Here is a 15507-nt window from a genome sequence, read left to right as displayed (position 1 = left end):
CTGTATATGTAAATATCGAAAATGACTAATCAACTGTCTAATTCTGTCAGTAGCTTCAGGCTACTGTTTTAATGAGTTTTAATACTCATCATGTTCTGGTAATACAGTATTTTAACATGCTTGCCCTTAATAGAAGTTATACATCTGTTTGTTAGAATTGGCTGGCTGTAGATCAGTCAGCCTTATACCTTCAACTACTGGTACTGTTTACTTAAAGTGAGCAATATTTTTCCCTTTGCCAACCAGCAGTTTCAGAAATGTTTTTGTTTAAGCAATTTCTGAGCAGCCCAACAGCACACAAATTGTGCTGTACCAAGGAACTGCACAACACATGTTTTCAGCCAAGATTCCTTACCCAATCTCCCAATCATAATTGCATCATAAGGGCAGCTAACAAGCAAAGGTTTGGCATTTCCCAAGGGCAGGGGGAGAGAAAATGAGAGAGCAAGCCTATTGTTGCAGATCTCCTAGTGACTAGTTGCAGTGATTATTGGCAGACGCGTAGGAACATGTTACCTGTCAACAGTGGATGTTGTGGGCAATGGGTTTTCCATTTCTTCTTTTGCGATGTAAGCTAACAGATCTACCTGCTGATTGTATTTGTTATTTATAATTGTAATTGGCAATTATACCCTAAGGACAACAAATTTCAGTGGTTGACTGCAGAGCATAACTACTTCCTAATTCTTCTAAACATGTTTAGTATGACATGTGCACCATGAGAATTTTAGCATTTTGATTTCAACAAATAAACTCGAGCAAACTTAAGACAGAACTTTCAACTCCAAGCAGGGATGTAAAACTGGAGGTAGCTGATCAATGAGAATGATAAACACGTGATTTATATAACGGGAGCCTGTTTTACGTTTGCCCCCTAAGTTGGAAGTTCCACCCTTCCTGTCAGAATAAATAAGTCTCTTTTTCATGATCTAAATTGCAATGTAAAAATGCTTTTGTTTTGGCTTTTTATTTGTGAATTTTGTGCTCAACAAGGTGAGTGATGGTAGTTAGAACACTCTTCCATTTCAGGAACTCACTGTCTGAATCCAGCACTCTCAGGTCAGGCCAGAAACAGTTAGAGCTCCTTTCACTTTGCTTCAACAGCATGCTCCTAACTTGAAAGAGCCTCCCAGACCATTTTTGCAATTCCCACATCAGTTATCCTCTGACCTTTTCTGAGTAAAATTAGTGCTAAATATGGATGTTTTTGTGCTATGGGCCCATGCCCAAACTTATTCTTACAGCCAGTAGACAGAGAATATTTCCACCACATCAGTCTGGCTGGATTTGAACTCAATTCAAAAGATGAACGGTCAAGTATTAAACCACTTCATTTCCCAGTTCCTAGAAGGACTCTTTCTGATTTTTATTAGCAACTATATATCATTTAGTTGGTAAAACAGTTATAGGTGTCGGCCTTCATTCAGTGGTTAGCACTCTCACCTCTGAGTCAGAAGGTTGAGTGTTCAAGTCCCACTCCAGAGTCTTGAGCACATAACCTAGGCTGGCATTTCAGTGACATGCTGAGGGAATGGCGAATTGTTGGAGGTGCTGTCTTTCTGATGCAACATTAAGCTGAAGCCTCATCTGCCCTTTCAGGTGGGTGGTTTAAGATCCCATGGCATTATTCAAAGAGAAGCAGCAAGCTTCCCCCAGTGTCCTGGCCAACATTTATCCTTCAACCAATATCTAAAACAGATGATCTTGTCATTTATTTCATTACTGTTTTTGGGACCTTGCTGTGTAAAACTGTCTGCCACGTTTCTTGGATTACAACAGTGACTACACGTCAAAAGTACTTCATTGGTTGTAAAGCACTTTGGGATGTCCTGAGATCTTGAAAGGCACTATAATGATGCAAGTTCTTTTCTTCTTTTACTTAATAATGGATGGTTAAAATTGGAATATCCTCTTTCTGATGTCCATAAGGGTGTTTACTTAAATTCATGTGGGCAGTCGAAATATAGGAACAGGAGTAGACCATTCAGCCCCTCTAGCCTGGTCTGCCATTCAATTAGATCATGGCTGATCTGTATCTTAACTCCATTTACCTGTCTTGGTTCCTTAACCCTCGATACCATTGCCTAATAAAAATCAATCAGTCTCAGTTTTGAAATTTTCAATTTGACCTCGCCTTAACAGCTTTTTGGGAGAGATTTCCAGATTCCCACTACTCTTTGTGTGAAGTGCTTTCTGACATTACCCCGATCGGCCTAGCTCTAATTTTAAGATTATGTCCCCTTTTTCTGGATTCTCCCACCAGAGGAAATAGTTTCTCTCTATCTACCTTATCAAATTCTTTAAACATCTTAAACACTTCAATTAGATCACCACTTAATCTTCAATATGCAATCATTCTGATGAAATCAGCTCATATATATTTCTAATTCAGCATTCATTGACAATTTTATTCAGAAAGGCCATGGGAATGATTGGTATGGGAGGTGGAAGTATACATGAGTATATTTGGGATGCTTTTCTGAGGTTGAGACAGAGTAAAGAGAGCTTTGCTCTGCATTTGATTATGCTATTCCTGATCAGAGTGTGGCCTGTTGATAACAAAATTGTTTCACTCTTTAAAACTGGCATCTTTTGCCTTTATGGGTGTGACATTTACCCATGTAAAAAATGGGAGCAATTTCCATCAGTGTTCATTCCCATAAAAAAAAAGAACCATTGATATGGTAATAAGGGTAATAGGCCCAAGGAGGCAGCTCATTTACAATGAAGTAACTGTTTATAATCTAGGACTGGCGTACAAACAGTTGATATAATTTTCTACTAACATTAATACTTATCCTCTAGATCTGGCGAGCTTTCATGTGCAATGTCACTTTCAATCTTTAAGCACTGAATGAAAAGCTAATAATCAAAAGGGTTTTAACTAGATTAAGGATTTACACCCTTTAGCAAACTAAAAGGATGTATTACATGTCAGACGTCAGAAAATATATTTCAATATATTATCCTGCAGTTGCTTGCATAGGAAGGTGCAATGTGGACTGGTAATATTCTCCACTCAGTCATTGTATAAGCTCAGTTGAAATAATGTGTAATTGAAAACAATAAGTAGTTCAAGAGGGTAATAAATTTCTTTCTAACACATCTGGAATGTGTCTCCCATTGAAATCAATCGGAGCACAAGGGGGCAATAAATACATGCACTGCCCCAGGCAATACATGTTTTGCACACGTAGATCTCTCCAATTGTGTTCAATGGTAACATTTTCTTACAAATTCCCTTCACCAATTCATATGATCTCTGAATAAAATAATGGCAAGAAATAAAGCCCTATATCTTGAACTACTCCACAGTGAGAAGCTATAACTTGTGTTTGAAACAAGTACTGTTTCACTTCATTGTAAAAGAAGCAATACAAACTTTTTCTTGAAAAATATTTAATGCTTTCACCTTTCAAGAAAATTACCTAATTACAGCAAATAGAATGAAACAATCCAATTTACATCTTGTTATCAATAATCTTAAAATGACTGTAGTGGTGATGTTTCTGTAATTTTTAATGCCATAGTAACTAAAATCTCTCTGCATCTGTTTTCTTCCCTTCCTCCCAACTAAAATTAGTATCTTTGCATCTTTGGTCAGGAAAGGTGGGACCTATCAGCACGTGGAAATCTTCATGGGTACCTAACTCCATGGAAGGCACAGATGGGGAGTAGGGAGCTAATTTCCCCTCCCTCCCACAGATGAATCGGCAAAGACTAGTAAAAGTCACCCCCCAGGGAAAAAACAACAACTGTAAATCACAATTCTAACTGGGAACATCGAAGCATGAGTTATCACTCCAGTGGCATAGTGAACAATGCTTTGAAGCTTTTAAAAAATAGTTTTAATCCTTAAAGTTGTAGAATGTTTAAAATGTTTATGAACTTGCTTCTTAAGACCTTTTGAAACAAGTAATACATTTCTGCATTATGTTTTGGATCGGACTGAACACGACTGATATCAGGAAGTATTTTTTCATTTAAAGAATGATTAGTACATGGAATGGCCATCAAGTTAGGGAAGTGGAGGCAAAAACTCTGGAACTATGCAAGATGCAATTAAATGCTTGAGAAGGAGGTGGAGACGATGGGGCGGGAATTGCCCCCTTCTTTAAGGCCTGTTACCGCCTCATTCTCTCGTTCTCCCATTCTCTCCTTCCCTCGTTCTCCAGTTCTCTCATTCTCCAGCTCTTAGAGACGAAAAAGGGGCGGTAAGGCCTTTCCAACCGGGGGCAGGCGGATGGTGCGACACATCCAGAATTACTCGCAGGCTGTGGGTGGCGGAAACGGGTTTCCGCTGCGCCCCGTGTTTCCGTCCCACCCAGTGCTCCAACCTGTTATTGGACACGCACTGACCCCTTACTGCCTGGCGGTGACCCCTTTCCGCCCTGCGAGGGAAATTGCCCCATGGGACAGCTTTGCGCAGCGGGAAACTGCCAGTGGCTGGGCAGCGCATCCGCCCTTAACGCAGAGGGTGCACCATTTTATTTTTATTGTTGGCCGACTCTCCAGTTGGCCCGACAGTGGCGGCCACAGGTTCAGCCTGGCCGCCAACAGGCAGCCCATCACCCCTCTTGGGTGCCGGGCCACTGACCCAACCGAAGCCCGACCTGGAGGCCCAGTGTGCGCCAAGGAGGCCTTGCTAGGCCTCACAGTGCCCTCTCCTTTAAGTGAAGGGGAGGGACGTTGCTATCTGTCAGCACAACGCTGCACGCCCACGATGCGCTGATGTCATCAGCGTTGCGCTGACATGTTTAGTATGGTGCTGATGACACCACTTGCCTTCTGCCCCGCTCCCGACTCGCTTCTGCCCCTCTGCCAGCCCCAACACCGCCCCGTTTTTTAAAGACAAAAATGGGCAATTTCCCTCAATTCCCCGCCCAATCAATACTGGCGGTAATTCGCCAGTTAATTCGAATTATCCAAACCAAATGGGCTGGAGGGCAATTTCGGTCACGATAGGCTTCTATGGAAAAATGAGCTTGATTTTACAAATGGCCTACCTGACCTATATTTATCTTTATGACTTGTTCTGTTTTGTGCAGAATCAGCTATCTGTACATGGGAACTGTTTTTCCAAGGCACAATTGATAGTTTTCACATAAGATAAAGAATGGATAACTTTAAAATAGTAAAGGGTTCCCAAATATGTTGATTATGTCAAACACAATGCCAGATATGCAAATATTTGTACTGTTATTCTTGTTTTTTCTATATTTATCAGCAGTCCAGTAGCTGATGTCAATTTTAAAGTTATTGCCTTGTGTTCATTCTCGGACTATGACAAATTGTCAAAGGGTAATTATGTACTCAATCATCAAGTTTATGTTTGCCCTCAGTGGAATTTTGGGTGGTAACCTTTCCTTTGGTTCAGAAAGTAAACATCTAAATTTAAATATAATGAAATTGAATTGTAATATTAGTACTCCAGAGTTTTATCCAGCATCATTACAGAAGTAGACCACTTGTATAGTGGTGCTTCAGTTCTAAGGTGAATGAATGCCTCTTTTCCGAAAATAAACACAGGATTCTCCGTTTTATGCCAGGTTGCCATGAAAATCAAAAAACAGATTAAAGTTATCAAAAACAATGTGAACAGTTGTTGTGACTTTAAAATAACATTTCTTTACATTCTATCGACTTTATCGTTTTAACCCAGTTTGACCCCAAATAATTATGTTTTTATCATAACATTTATGTTCCTGGATACTGCAGGTCATCTATTAATCATTCATACTTCTCTACCTACACCTGATGGAAGGGACAGGACTGGTTTAGGAAGAGAACTTTACATTCAGTCAGGTTGTGGATTACGGCCTCCACCTAACCTCTACAGCAGATGAATTACCCCTTAGCTTGTGCATCAGCCCAGTGTTGCTGGGTATCCACAGCACCTTCAGTCATTCCACTTCTCTAGCTAACTTATCTCTTCCCATATAAAACACCAGTCAGGGATTGATCATTGCTGTGCAGTAATACATGATGACAGACTTTTCAGATCTCAGTTCCTCTGAGACATTATGATAGACATGATAATTATGAAAACTCACCTTTTGAAGTTATCAGGAGTGCTGTAGATACAACATAATATTCAATGGAAGGAAGGGCTGCTGGCAGGTCAGACACCAACCTGTCTAACAATTGGGTTATTTGAAATAAATCTTGGCCTGCTTTTTCATCTCTTCGTATAATACAGCCAACAAAACAAGTTCCAGCAGTCAGCATTAAAGCCTTGGTAAAGGGTAAGTATGACAAACTTTAAATAATAAAAGGCAAAGAAATTTAAAAAACAAATATATTTAGTTCCAATTAACTTTTTTGCTAGTAAAAGAACATTTAATGTAAATTTGATAAGTTTTTCAATTTGCATTTAATTTCTTTCGATTATTCTGGCTGCATTAAAAGTAATGGGCTTCACTAGTAGGTCAAAGGATGCCCTCTGCTGCTAATAGAGATCAAACATGCCTTGGACACAGGTTCTCCAGCCCACTAGGCACATTCCTTTGATAGAAACAATGCAGTTTTCCCTACCATGGACTCTACCCAATCCACTCAATGGCCGTAATTTTCTCTACCTGGGCGGGTCCGGTGTGGGCAACTGCATGGTGGGTTGCGACCTCGTTGCTGGCTCCAACCCGCTCTACACAACTTTACTTTAATGGGGTGTGTTAAGCCCACCTTGCACATTACCCAGCCCAATTAAATGGCGCGGGTCTGGTGACGTCATGGATGACACGTTTTCAGCCGGATATTTAAAAGAACCATGGCCACATTGCATTTGAAGGTTCATCTAGGAGTATGCAGGCAGCACACTGAATGATTTCATTGCTTCAAACATTTGGAGAGGTGGCTGCACAGAGGCAGAGGGCTGCACCCAGGCTCTCCCATAACTCTCTCCATATGCTTGTGGAAGGAGTGAGAGCACACAGGGAGGTCCTCTTTTCTGTTTGGGCAGGAGAGACTTCCCCAGCAATCAAAAGGAGCCTGGCTCCAAATAGCAGAGGAGGTGAACAGCAGGGATGTGGTCAAGAGGACCTGGGTGCAATGCCGGAAACACTTCAAGGATCTCATTAGATCAGGAAAGGCGAGTACAAAGCCACACTCAACCTCATCCTGCTGCATCTCTCATCACATCCCCATCACTCTGCCTTCCCAACCCTACTCTTGTACATCCTTACTCATATCAAGATACCTTGCACATCCATCCATCCCTCTCTATCTACATTATCACTTCACCATCTTACTAGCCACCCCTCACATTCACCCACATCCTAATGCAATCATGCCAATAACACACAAGGCCACGTGGAATTACCACCCCAATTCATCATAGTCTCTAAAGATGTAACCCATCCATTCCTTACACTTATTCCATCACTCTTACTCGATCTTCTCTTCTTTCCGCCCTTGCAGGTTAAGAGAGCCCACAATGAGAAAGAGAGGGAGAGAACTGGAGATGGACCCCCATCAAAAGCCATCCTCACAACAGCAGAGGAGGCTGCAGTAGAGCTGGCAGGAGTTGCCAAGCAGTTGAAGGTGTGAGGTGGAGAGAGGGGGACATCTCAGCAAATTGGTGACAGAATTACACATCATACAGCTACATGGCATACAGCGGTCACTCGTATGGGGGTTGGTGTCAGCAGCCTTTGAATAATCATTATGTGCATAATGGTTTCTGTACCCAATCTATGTATGACATATCTAACTCACCTCATACTCTCCCACAGGTCCATCAACAGCCCCTGCCACTGTCCAAGCACAAGAGGAAGACAACTCCTCAAAGGAGCCTCCAGTCTCTGAGGGCATACCATCACCAAACAGAAGCGCACCCAGCACCAGCGCTGAGATGCACACCTCAATGGGTGCCACGCGAGATAGAGTAATGATGTCACCTGGTGCATCACAAATCACAACTGAGCAACAGCAGGTGGTGGAGACAGGGACAATAGTGGAAAATCCTCGTCGGAGGGCGCAGGAATCTCCTAGCTCTGCTTAGCTGCATGCAGCCGCTGAGTCTTGGGGGCCACCCAGAAAGAGGGCGATCGTGGAGCTGCAGGAACAAGTGCGGGAGGAGCTGACAGGTTTTGCAAGTGCAATGACTGCCAGCGTTCAGAGAATGGAGGAGTCCATCTCCAACATGAGCACCACTGTGTTGCAGGCGATCATGACTGAAGGCTCTTCCATGGATAGGATAAACACCTGAATGGAGCAGCTAATGCACCACTCACATGAGTATTAGCTATCTATGGAGGATAGATTGTCATCTATGGAGAATAGATGGCTATCTATGGAGAATAGATGGCAGAGACTCATAGACCTCCTGTCCAGGAGGGATGTCAGTGTAGATGTGGGTCCTCATGGCCCCACTGATGTGCAGCAAGGTGCTCTCCAGCTCCTTGCTAGCAAGAAAGTGCAGGTCACCCATGAGAGGGATGATGGTGAGAGGGGACATGGAAGTGGGGCTCTTCTCAAAACACTCACACTTCTCCCCCATTGCCAGCCCCTTAGTCAGAGCCCAGATGCCTCCCCAGACTGTGAAGGCTAAGTCTGTCCCTGCACAGTTGCAGGAGGAGCAGACTTTGGCAGGGCCATCAGAGGCTCCCAAACCCAGAGGACGACCGGCAAAAGTGTCTTGGCAGTCGCAGCAGGGAAATGAGGAGGCTGCCTTGACCTCTGTTGAAGCCACAGAGGTTGCACATTGTAGAAGAACGCATCAGGGAAAGATTTCACATAAGTAGATTCACAAGGGTAGCCACTTGGGTGCTTTAGTCAATGTTGATGTGAAGTTTCAGTTTATTTAATGTGAATAATAAATTTCTTTCTTTTCAAAACTTTCCGGTCTTGGACAAATTTGCGTGCATCATTGGAAATGGCTTAGTTAGTTGGAGTGAAGGGTCGACATAACTTTACCTCCAGCAAAGGTGGTGACTGCGAAAAGAATGGATTGGTCATTGTAGGGATGCTTAATGGTGTGGCTGTGTGGTGTTGCCAACCTGGCGAAGCATGTGGCAGCCAAATAGGTGGACTTCGTGAAGTTAAATAAATATGGCCATGATGAGGCCATCCCCGGCCTCCCGGGCAGCAATGTGCTCGCGTGCTGGTGCCATCTGCACCGCAGGTTCCTCCAGCTCCTGCTCCTCCTCGTCTTCCAGCTAATGCTCCTCCTCATCCTCCTCCGAAGAGGCTGTACGCTCTGAGCTTTGCTCCTCATGCAGCGCTAATCCTCGCTGCTGCGCTATGTTGTGCAGGGCGCAGCAGATCATAATGATTCTAGAGACCCCGTCTGATGTGTACTGAAGGGCTCCTCCAGGTCTGTCAAGGCATTTGAACTGCATTTACAGCATGACTATTGTCTGCTCTATGACACATCTGATGGATTTGTGACTTTTATTATATCTCTCCTTGGCCTCAGTACTTAGCCTTCTCAAGGGTGTCATGAGCCACATCTTCAGTGGATAGCCCTTGTGTCCAAGCAGCCAGCCAGAAGGTATGTCTGGAGGTGCAATGAGCTGAGGGAGGGTGGATTGGCACAGGATGAAAGAGTAATGGCAGCTGCAGGGAATTTGTCACATACATGCATGATGATCCTCCTATGGTTGCAGACCAGCTGCACATTGAGGGAGTTGAAGCCCTTGCGGTTGATAAAGACTCTTGGGTGATGATGGGGTTCCCTGATGGCCACTTGTGTGCAGTCGATGACGCCCTACGACCATGAGAAGCCAGCCAGAGTGGCAAAGCTGAGCGCCCGCTCAGTAACACTGGCCTCATCAGTGGCAAAGTTGATATAATTGGCTGACTTGTCAAAGAGGGCATCAGTGACCTGTATGAAGGTACAGCAAGTAATCAGGAAGGCAAATGGAATGTTGGCCTTTATTGCAAGGGGGACAGAGTATAAAAGCAGAGAAGTCCTGCTACAACTGTATAGGGTATTGATGAGGCCACACCTAGAGTACTGCATACAGTTTTGCTCTCTGTATTTAAGGAAGGATATACTTGCATTGGAGGCTGTTCACAGAAGGTTCACTAGGTTGATTCCGGAGATGAGGGGGTTGACTTATGAAGGTAGGTTGGGCCTATACACATTGAAGTTCAGAAGAATGAAAGGTGATCTTATCAAAACATATAAGATAATGAGGGGGTTCGACAAGGTGGATGCAGAGAGGATATTTCCACTCATAGGGGAAATAAAACTAGGGGACATAGTCTCAGAATAAGGGGCTGCCCATTTAAAACTGGGATGGGTTGTAAATCTATGGAATTCTCTGCCCCAGAGAGCTGTGGAAGCTAGGTCATTGAATATATTTAAGGCGGAGATAGACAGATTTTTGAGCGATGTGTTATGGCGAGCGGGCAAGGAAGTGGAGCTGAGTCCATGATCTTATTAACTGGCGGAGCACGCTCGAGGGGCCAAATGGCCTACTTCTGCTCCTAGTTATGTTCTTGTGATGCATCTGTGGGTGGCCGACTGCAAGATGCTGCAAATGTCTGCTGCAGATCCCTGGAAGGAGCCTGAGGTGAAGAAGTTGAGGGTACTGGTAACTTCGACAGCCACTGGTAAGGTGTGCCCATCCGCTTCTCTGGGCAGCAGGTCTTCCTCCAACAAGCTGCAAATGTCTGCAACGACCTGGCGAGATAGCCTGAACCTCCTTTGGCAGTGCTGCTCAGTCATGTTGAGGTAGCTCAACTTCTGCCTGTATACCCTGTGTTGGGGGTACTGCCTCTGGCACAGCGCAGCCCTGCACTGATATCCTCTGTCCTGTGGAGCATCAGGACATTGCGGAAAAGGTAGGTCGTGTTGTTGGTGCTGCTGATGTTGGGCTCGTCGTGGTCAGTTTCTGAGGACCAAGGTGAGACAGTATAAATGGCACCCATGCTGATGGAGTAGATGGCAGGTGAAGTAGAGTTGATAGAAGCAATCTGTCAATAGTGAGAGATTCTTCCAATGAGGTGACAGTGGATGGAGACTTTGCTGCAAACACTTGCAGCCTGTAGAATCTGTGCTGGGAATACAGTCAGCAACAGCTTCTGCCTGAGGAAAGTTATCAGCTGTGAGGTGGGAGCTTTTAAACTCCATTTCTTGCTGTCAACTAATCAGTTGGATCAATGGCCACTCGGCTTATGCCTCAGGTTGACAGACATGGTTCCCGAGCTGCGTGAATCCCGTGGCCATGCAGGGAAATTTAAAATGTAGGGGGAGAAAGGCCCTTAAGTGTCTGTAAATTAACTGATAATCATTTCAATTAGGTCACCCGCCTCTGCCATCCAGGTCGCTGCCGCACCGGTAAATGCACCCATGGGAAAGGTGCATGGGGGTGGGATGCCGGCAGGTTACTGCTCCCAATTTTTTCCAAATTTCCCGCCCGCTACCATCCCGGAAAATTCCAGCCAATGTCACAAGATAGGTAACCAATCACCCATAGAAGATAAAGCTCAGTGAAATTTCTTTTTGTCTCTGAAGGTATTTAAATAGACACACCAGGTACCAATCCAGCCTTCCAACTCACACTTTTAACTCTGACCAATTGTACTACATAGATGACATATCTCTGATCCCAGCACTATACTAAGATTTCCCCATTGTAACATGAAATTGAAGGATGTTTTTACAATTCTGTTACAATGTATGAGAAAATTCTTCCCCTAAATATTTTTCAGTTTAGTTTGAGATGATTTTGATTTGGCAGGATTAGGACATTTGCATCACCCACACCCCCCCGCCCCCTCGCAGAAAGCAGCAATTTTCTTTCAATTGTTCAAGGCTCAATTTACTTTGACTAGAAGTTGCAGTTTGGGTTCCAGCCAGGCAGAACTGTGTTTAGAGTGACAGGCTCCTGCCTGGCTGGAACTGTAACAGCCTTGCCCAGGAGAGCGCTGAGAGTATGCCTGGATATAGGGGTAGACATAGCTCTCTCCCCAGCAGTTAAAAATGTAAACATTTAGAAAACAGGGAGGAATCACCATTTTCTAAACATTTCGATACCCTCAGCACTTTGTGAACCAGGTTTGACACTGCACTGAATTTATACTCCATGCAGCATCAAACCGAAGCAGTATGAGGCTACCCCTCTCGAGAATCTCATTCCACTTCACTGTAGAGTCAGGTCTGGCCCTGACTCTGGACTTACACTGCCAGTTTAGTGTTAGTGTGAAATCAAAATTGTTTGACACAGATACCTCAACTTGTGGTGTAAACTTAGAGTTGATTTTGTTTGAGTAGTTTTATTTTGTATTGTGTACTTAATGTGGTTTTTCAATTCAACGGATGCACTAAACTATTATATAATATTTTATAGTTCAGTCCTTGGAAGAGACCGAGAAATGAGCGCAAATCATTCCTGGATGATAACAGTGAGAAAGCAAGTAACAGAAAAAATATTTTATTATTATTGGACCGAGAATAGGGTACTTATATAATTTACATAATGAAGACTATATCACAAAATATCATGTGTGTTAATTATGATGGAGAATAATTATGATAGCTATCAGATAGATCAGTAAATAGATTGCCACAAATAGACAAAAATTCAAAACAATCAGGTCTATTGATAACAATATGTTAAATGGCTAAATATGAATATTACCTTCTGATCATGGGACCAATAGTTATCAAGCAACTTATCAATATTTTGGAGTGACTGATTTCAACAAACTTTATTTCAAGTATTATAACTAAGTAAAGGGGGCACTTATAATATTTTATCAGATTGCAGTGTACTTTTGCATTTTGAATACAAAAGACAAACTTGGAAAAGTAGTTGAAGCAGTGGATAAAAAGAGATCAAAAGAATGTAAAAGCAGAAAAAAATCCTTGTAGGAATAGGGAAAATGAAAATAATAAAATATTAGAATAAAAGAAGAAATATTAAAGCAAAGAACAGCTAAAACATGGCAAATAAGGGAAACCGGTAAGAGGGCGAGTGTATCGAAAAGAAACACAAGAAAAAAGTCACATGAAATTGATAAAGACCAGCTGAGATATATTTTACAGATACATAACTGAATAAACAAATTGAAAAACAAATCAGTAGAAAATGAGAAAGAGTTATCAATATATTCTGTTGTGGTACTCAGTTGACAAAATTAGTTAACTAATATTTTTCTCATCTATAGGCAGCTTCATTTTAATAAATTTATGGCTATTTAAGCACTCTAAATATGGACTATTTTGCTAAAAGGATTGTCCAGATGCAATTAAATGCAACTTAAAATAAAGGTGACATACACTATTTCAATTCACTGCACTTGTGTAGAAATACCAACACTATATCACAACATATCATGTGTGTTAATTATGGTTCCAGGAGCAGAAGTTCTCCTCTGGTACCAGTATACCGACCCCTCAGTATACCAATCAGACCCCACCTGCCTCCCCACCCCCATTGCCGCTCCTCCCATCTCGGGACTTACCTTTGGGCCACTGCCGGCAAGGCAAGGGCCTGGAATTTTTCAAATGGGCGAGCTGTCTGTGGAGGTGCAACAGACGCCGGCAGCATGTCGGATCATTGTTAATGAGGCCTCAGGCCCAATTTTGGGCCAGCCTAGGGATTGGTTAGGGCTGTCATTCTGTGCATGGTACCCATTTCAGTCTCAATTGCCTAAAACAATTGCCACCCTAAAATGTGGGATCTTTTCATATTGCAGGAAGAGAGCTTTATTACAAAATAAAACAGCATGCTTTATTAGATGAGTCAGTAACCCATATATATTTTAATTTGACATGGTTAAATCTTATTATCTTTGTTTGCAAATGAAATTATGCATTATTTGAGAATTTTTTGTTTATGTAAATGGACAATATACAGTAATACTTCAAAAGTTGCAGTCCAGCAAAACTGTTTTGGAGCTTTATGTTTCTAATGACCATGATCTCAATGACAAATTACCTCATCCTCCAATTGTGGTGTGTTTGATCATTAGAGGGGCAAAATGAGTAGAAGTCAGCCACCGTTGTATATAATCAGGAGTGTATTGACTAGGTTAGAAAGCAGGAAATTGATTCAACAACCTGCTAGGAATTATGTCTTCCCTCATGAACAATGTGCAGTCAACAGTTACTTAAATATACATAAAGGTGTTGCATAAAGGTAACAACATTCATAAATAGTTACAGTAGACATATCATTAAATTAATTCTGGTCTCTTTCCCCAGGATGACCCGAACTCTGTGCGCACTGTGTGTTTTTCTGTTCTTGTGGGGTTTCCTGCTGGGGACCACTGAGGGAGCTGGGAAGAAGAGGAACCATAGCTCCCAAGGGGCATTCCCCTCCCCGGACAAAGGGCAGCCAAACAACTCCGAGCAAGCTGGGAACCGGAGTAATGTGGATGAGGTCTTGGAGTCAAGTCATGAGGCGTTGCACATCACTGAAAGGAAGTATCTGAAACGGGACTGGTGCAAAACACAGCCCCTCAAGCAAACCATCCACGAGGAAGGCTGCAACAGCCGCACCATCATCAATAGGTTTTGCTACGGCCAGTGCAATTCTTTTTACATACCAAGGCATGTCCGCAAGGAGGAGGGGTCCTTCCAGTCTTGCTCTTTCTGCAAGCCTAAAAGATTCACCACCATGACCGTCACCCTCAACTGTCCTGATCTGCAGCCACCAATTAAGAAGAAAAGAATCCAGAGAGTCAAACAGTGTCGCTGCATTTCCATAGACCTCAACTAAAGCAACAGGAAAACCACTGACATAACTCAGCAACTTATCACATAATATACCACAGGCAAAAATACTGGAACATGCACAGTTATACGTGTTTGTATCCTCAATTACCTTTATTTGTTCAAAGACTTGGATTGAAATCCAAACCCCCAAGTAGATAATTTCCACTGTGTGGAATGTGAATAGTCAGAGAGAAGGATATGAATATTTAAATAATTATTTCAAAGCTTTTGTTCAGAATGTTATGGGTATTTAATAATTAATTTCTGTTTCATTGTGAGAGATTGTATTCAGCATAATTTTGCCCATAATATTACAAGGTTGACCAAATGGGAGGCAATTCTGGCATTGATAAAGTTTACTGAAGATTAATTAAAATCAGCCCGCACAACCTATCTCTAGCACCTGAGTTTAAAAGGTATTTGAACTGATAAAATATCCAGTAGTTTATTTTGGAATTTGCAGCACATCCTCACATGTGCTTCCATTGATTTGCCTCACTACCACTTTTCTTGACCCCTCCACGGTCTCTAAATTGTCAGACTGCTTGTCCGACATCCAGTTCTTGATGAGCAGAAATTTTCTCCAATTAAATATTTTCGGTCCCCACCACAAATTCCATTCCCTAGCCACTGACAACATCCCTCTCCCCAACTTCTGTCTGAGGCTGAACCAGACTGTTCCCAACCTTGGTGTCATATTTGACCCTGAAATGAGCTTCTGACCACATATCTGCAGCATAACTAAGACCGCCTATTTCCACCTCTGTAACATTGCGTGTCTTCGCCCTTGCCTCAGCACATCCACCGCTGAAGCCCTCACCCATGCCTTTGTTACCTGT

At 42.8% G+C, this 15507-nt stretch overlaps 1 protein-coding gene across 1 annotated transcript; it reads left to right on the top strand.

The window, feature by feature from the left end:
• The first annotated feature begins 14156 nt into the window (after positions 1-14156).
• On the top strand, positions 14157-14672 carry LOC139262283 (gremlin-1-like). Its single transcript, XM_070877436.1, has one exon. It carries the CDS (start codon positions 14157-14159, stop codon positions 14670-14672), a length of 516 nt encoding a protein of 171 aa, XP_070733537.1.
• Positions 14673-15507: the final 835 nt, after the last annotated feature.

Source organism: Pristiophorus japonicus, chromosome 4 (assembly GCF_044704955.1).
Source record: "Pristiophorus japonicus isolate sPriJap1 chromosome 4, sPriJap1.hap1, whole genome shotgun sequence".
NCBI lineage: Eukaryota > Metazoa > Chordata > Chondrichthyes > Pristiophoridae > Pristiophorus > Pristiophorus japonicus.
This window is presented reverse-complemented; position numbering and strand designations above follow the sequence as displayed.

What these genes read in the sequence shown, in the direction of transcription:
- LOC139262283 (XM_070877436.1), top strand. Translation starts at nt 14,157, where the DNA reads ATGACCCGAACTCTGTGCGCACTGTGTGTTTTTCTGTTCTTGTGGGGT.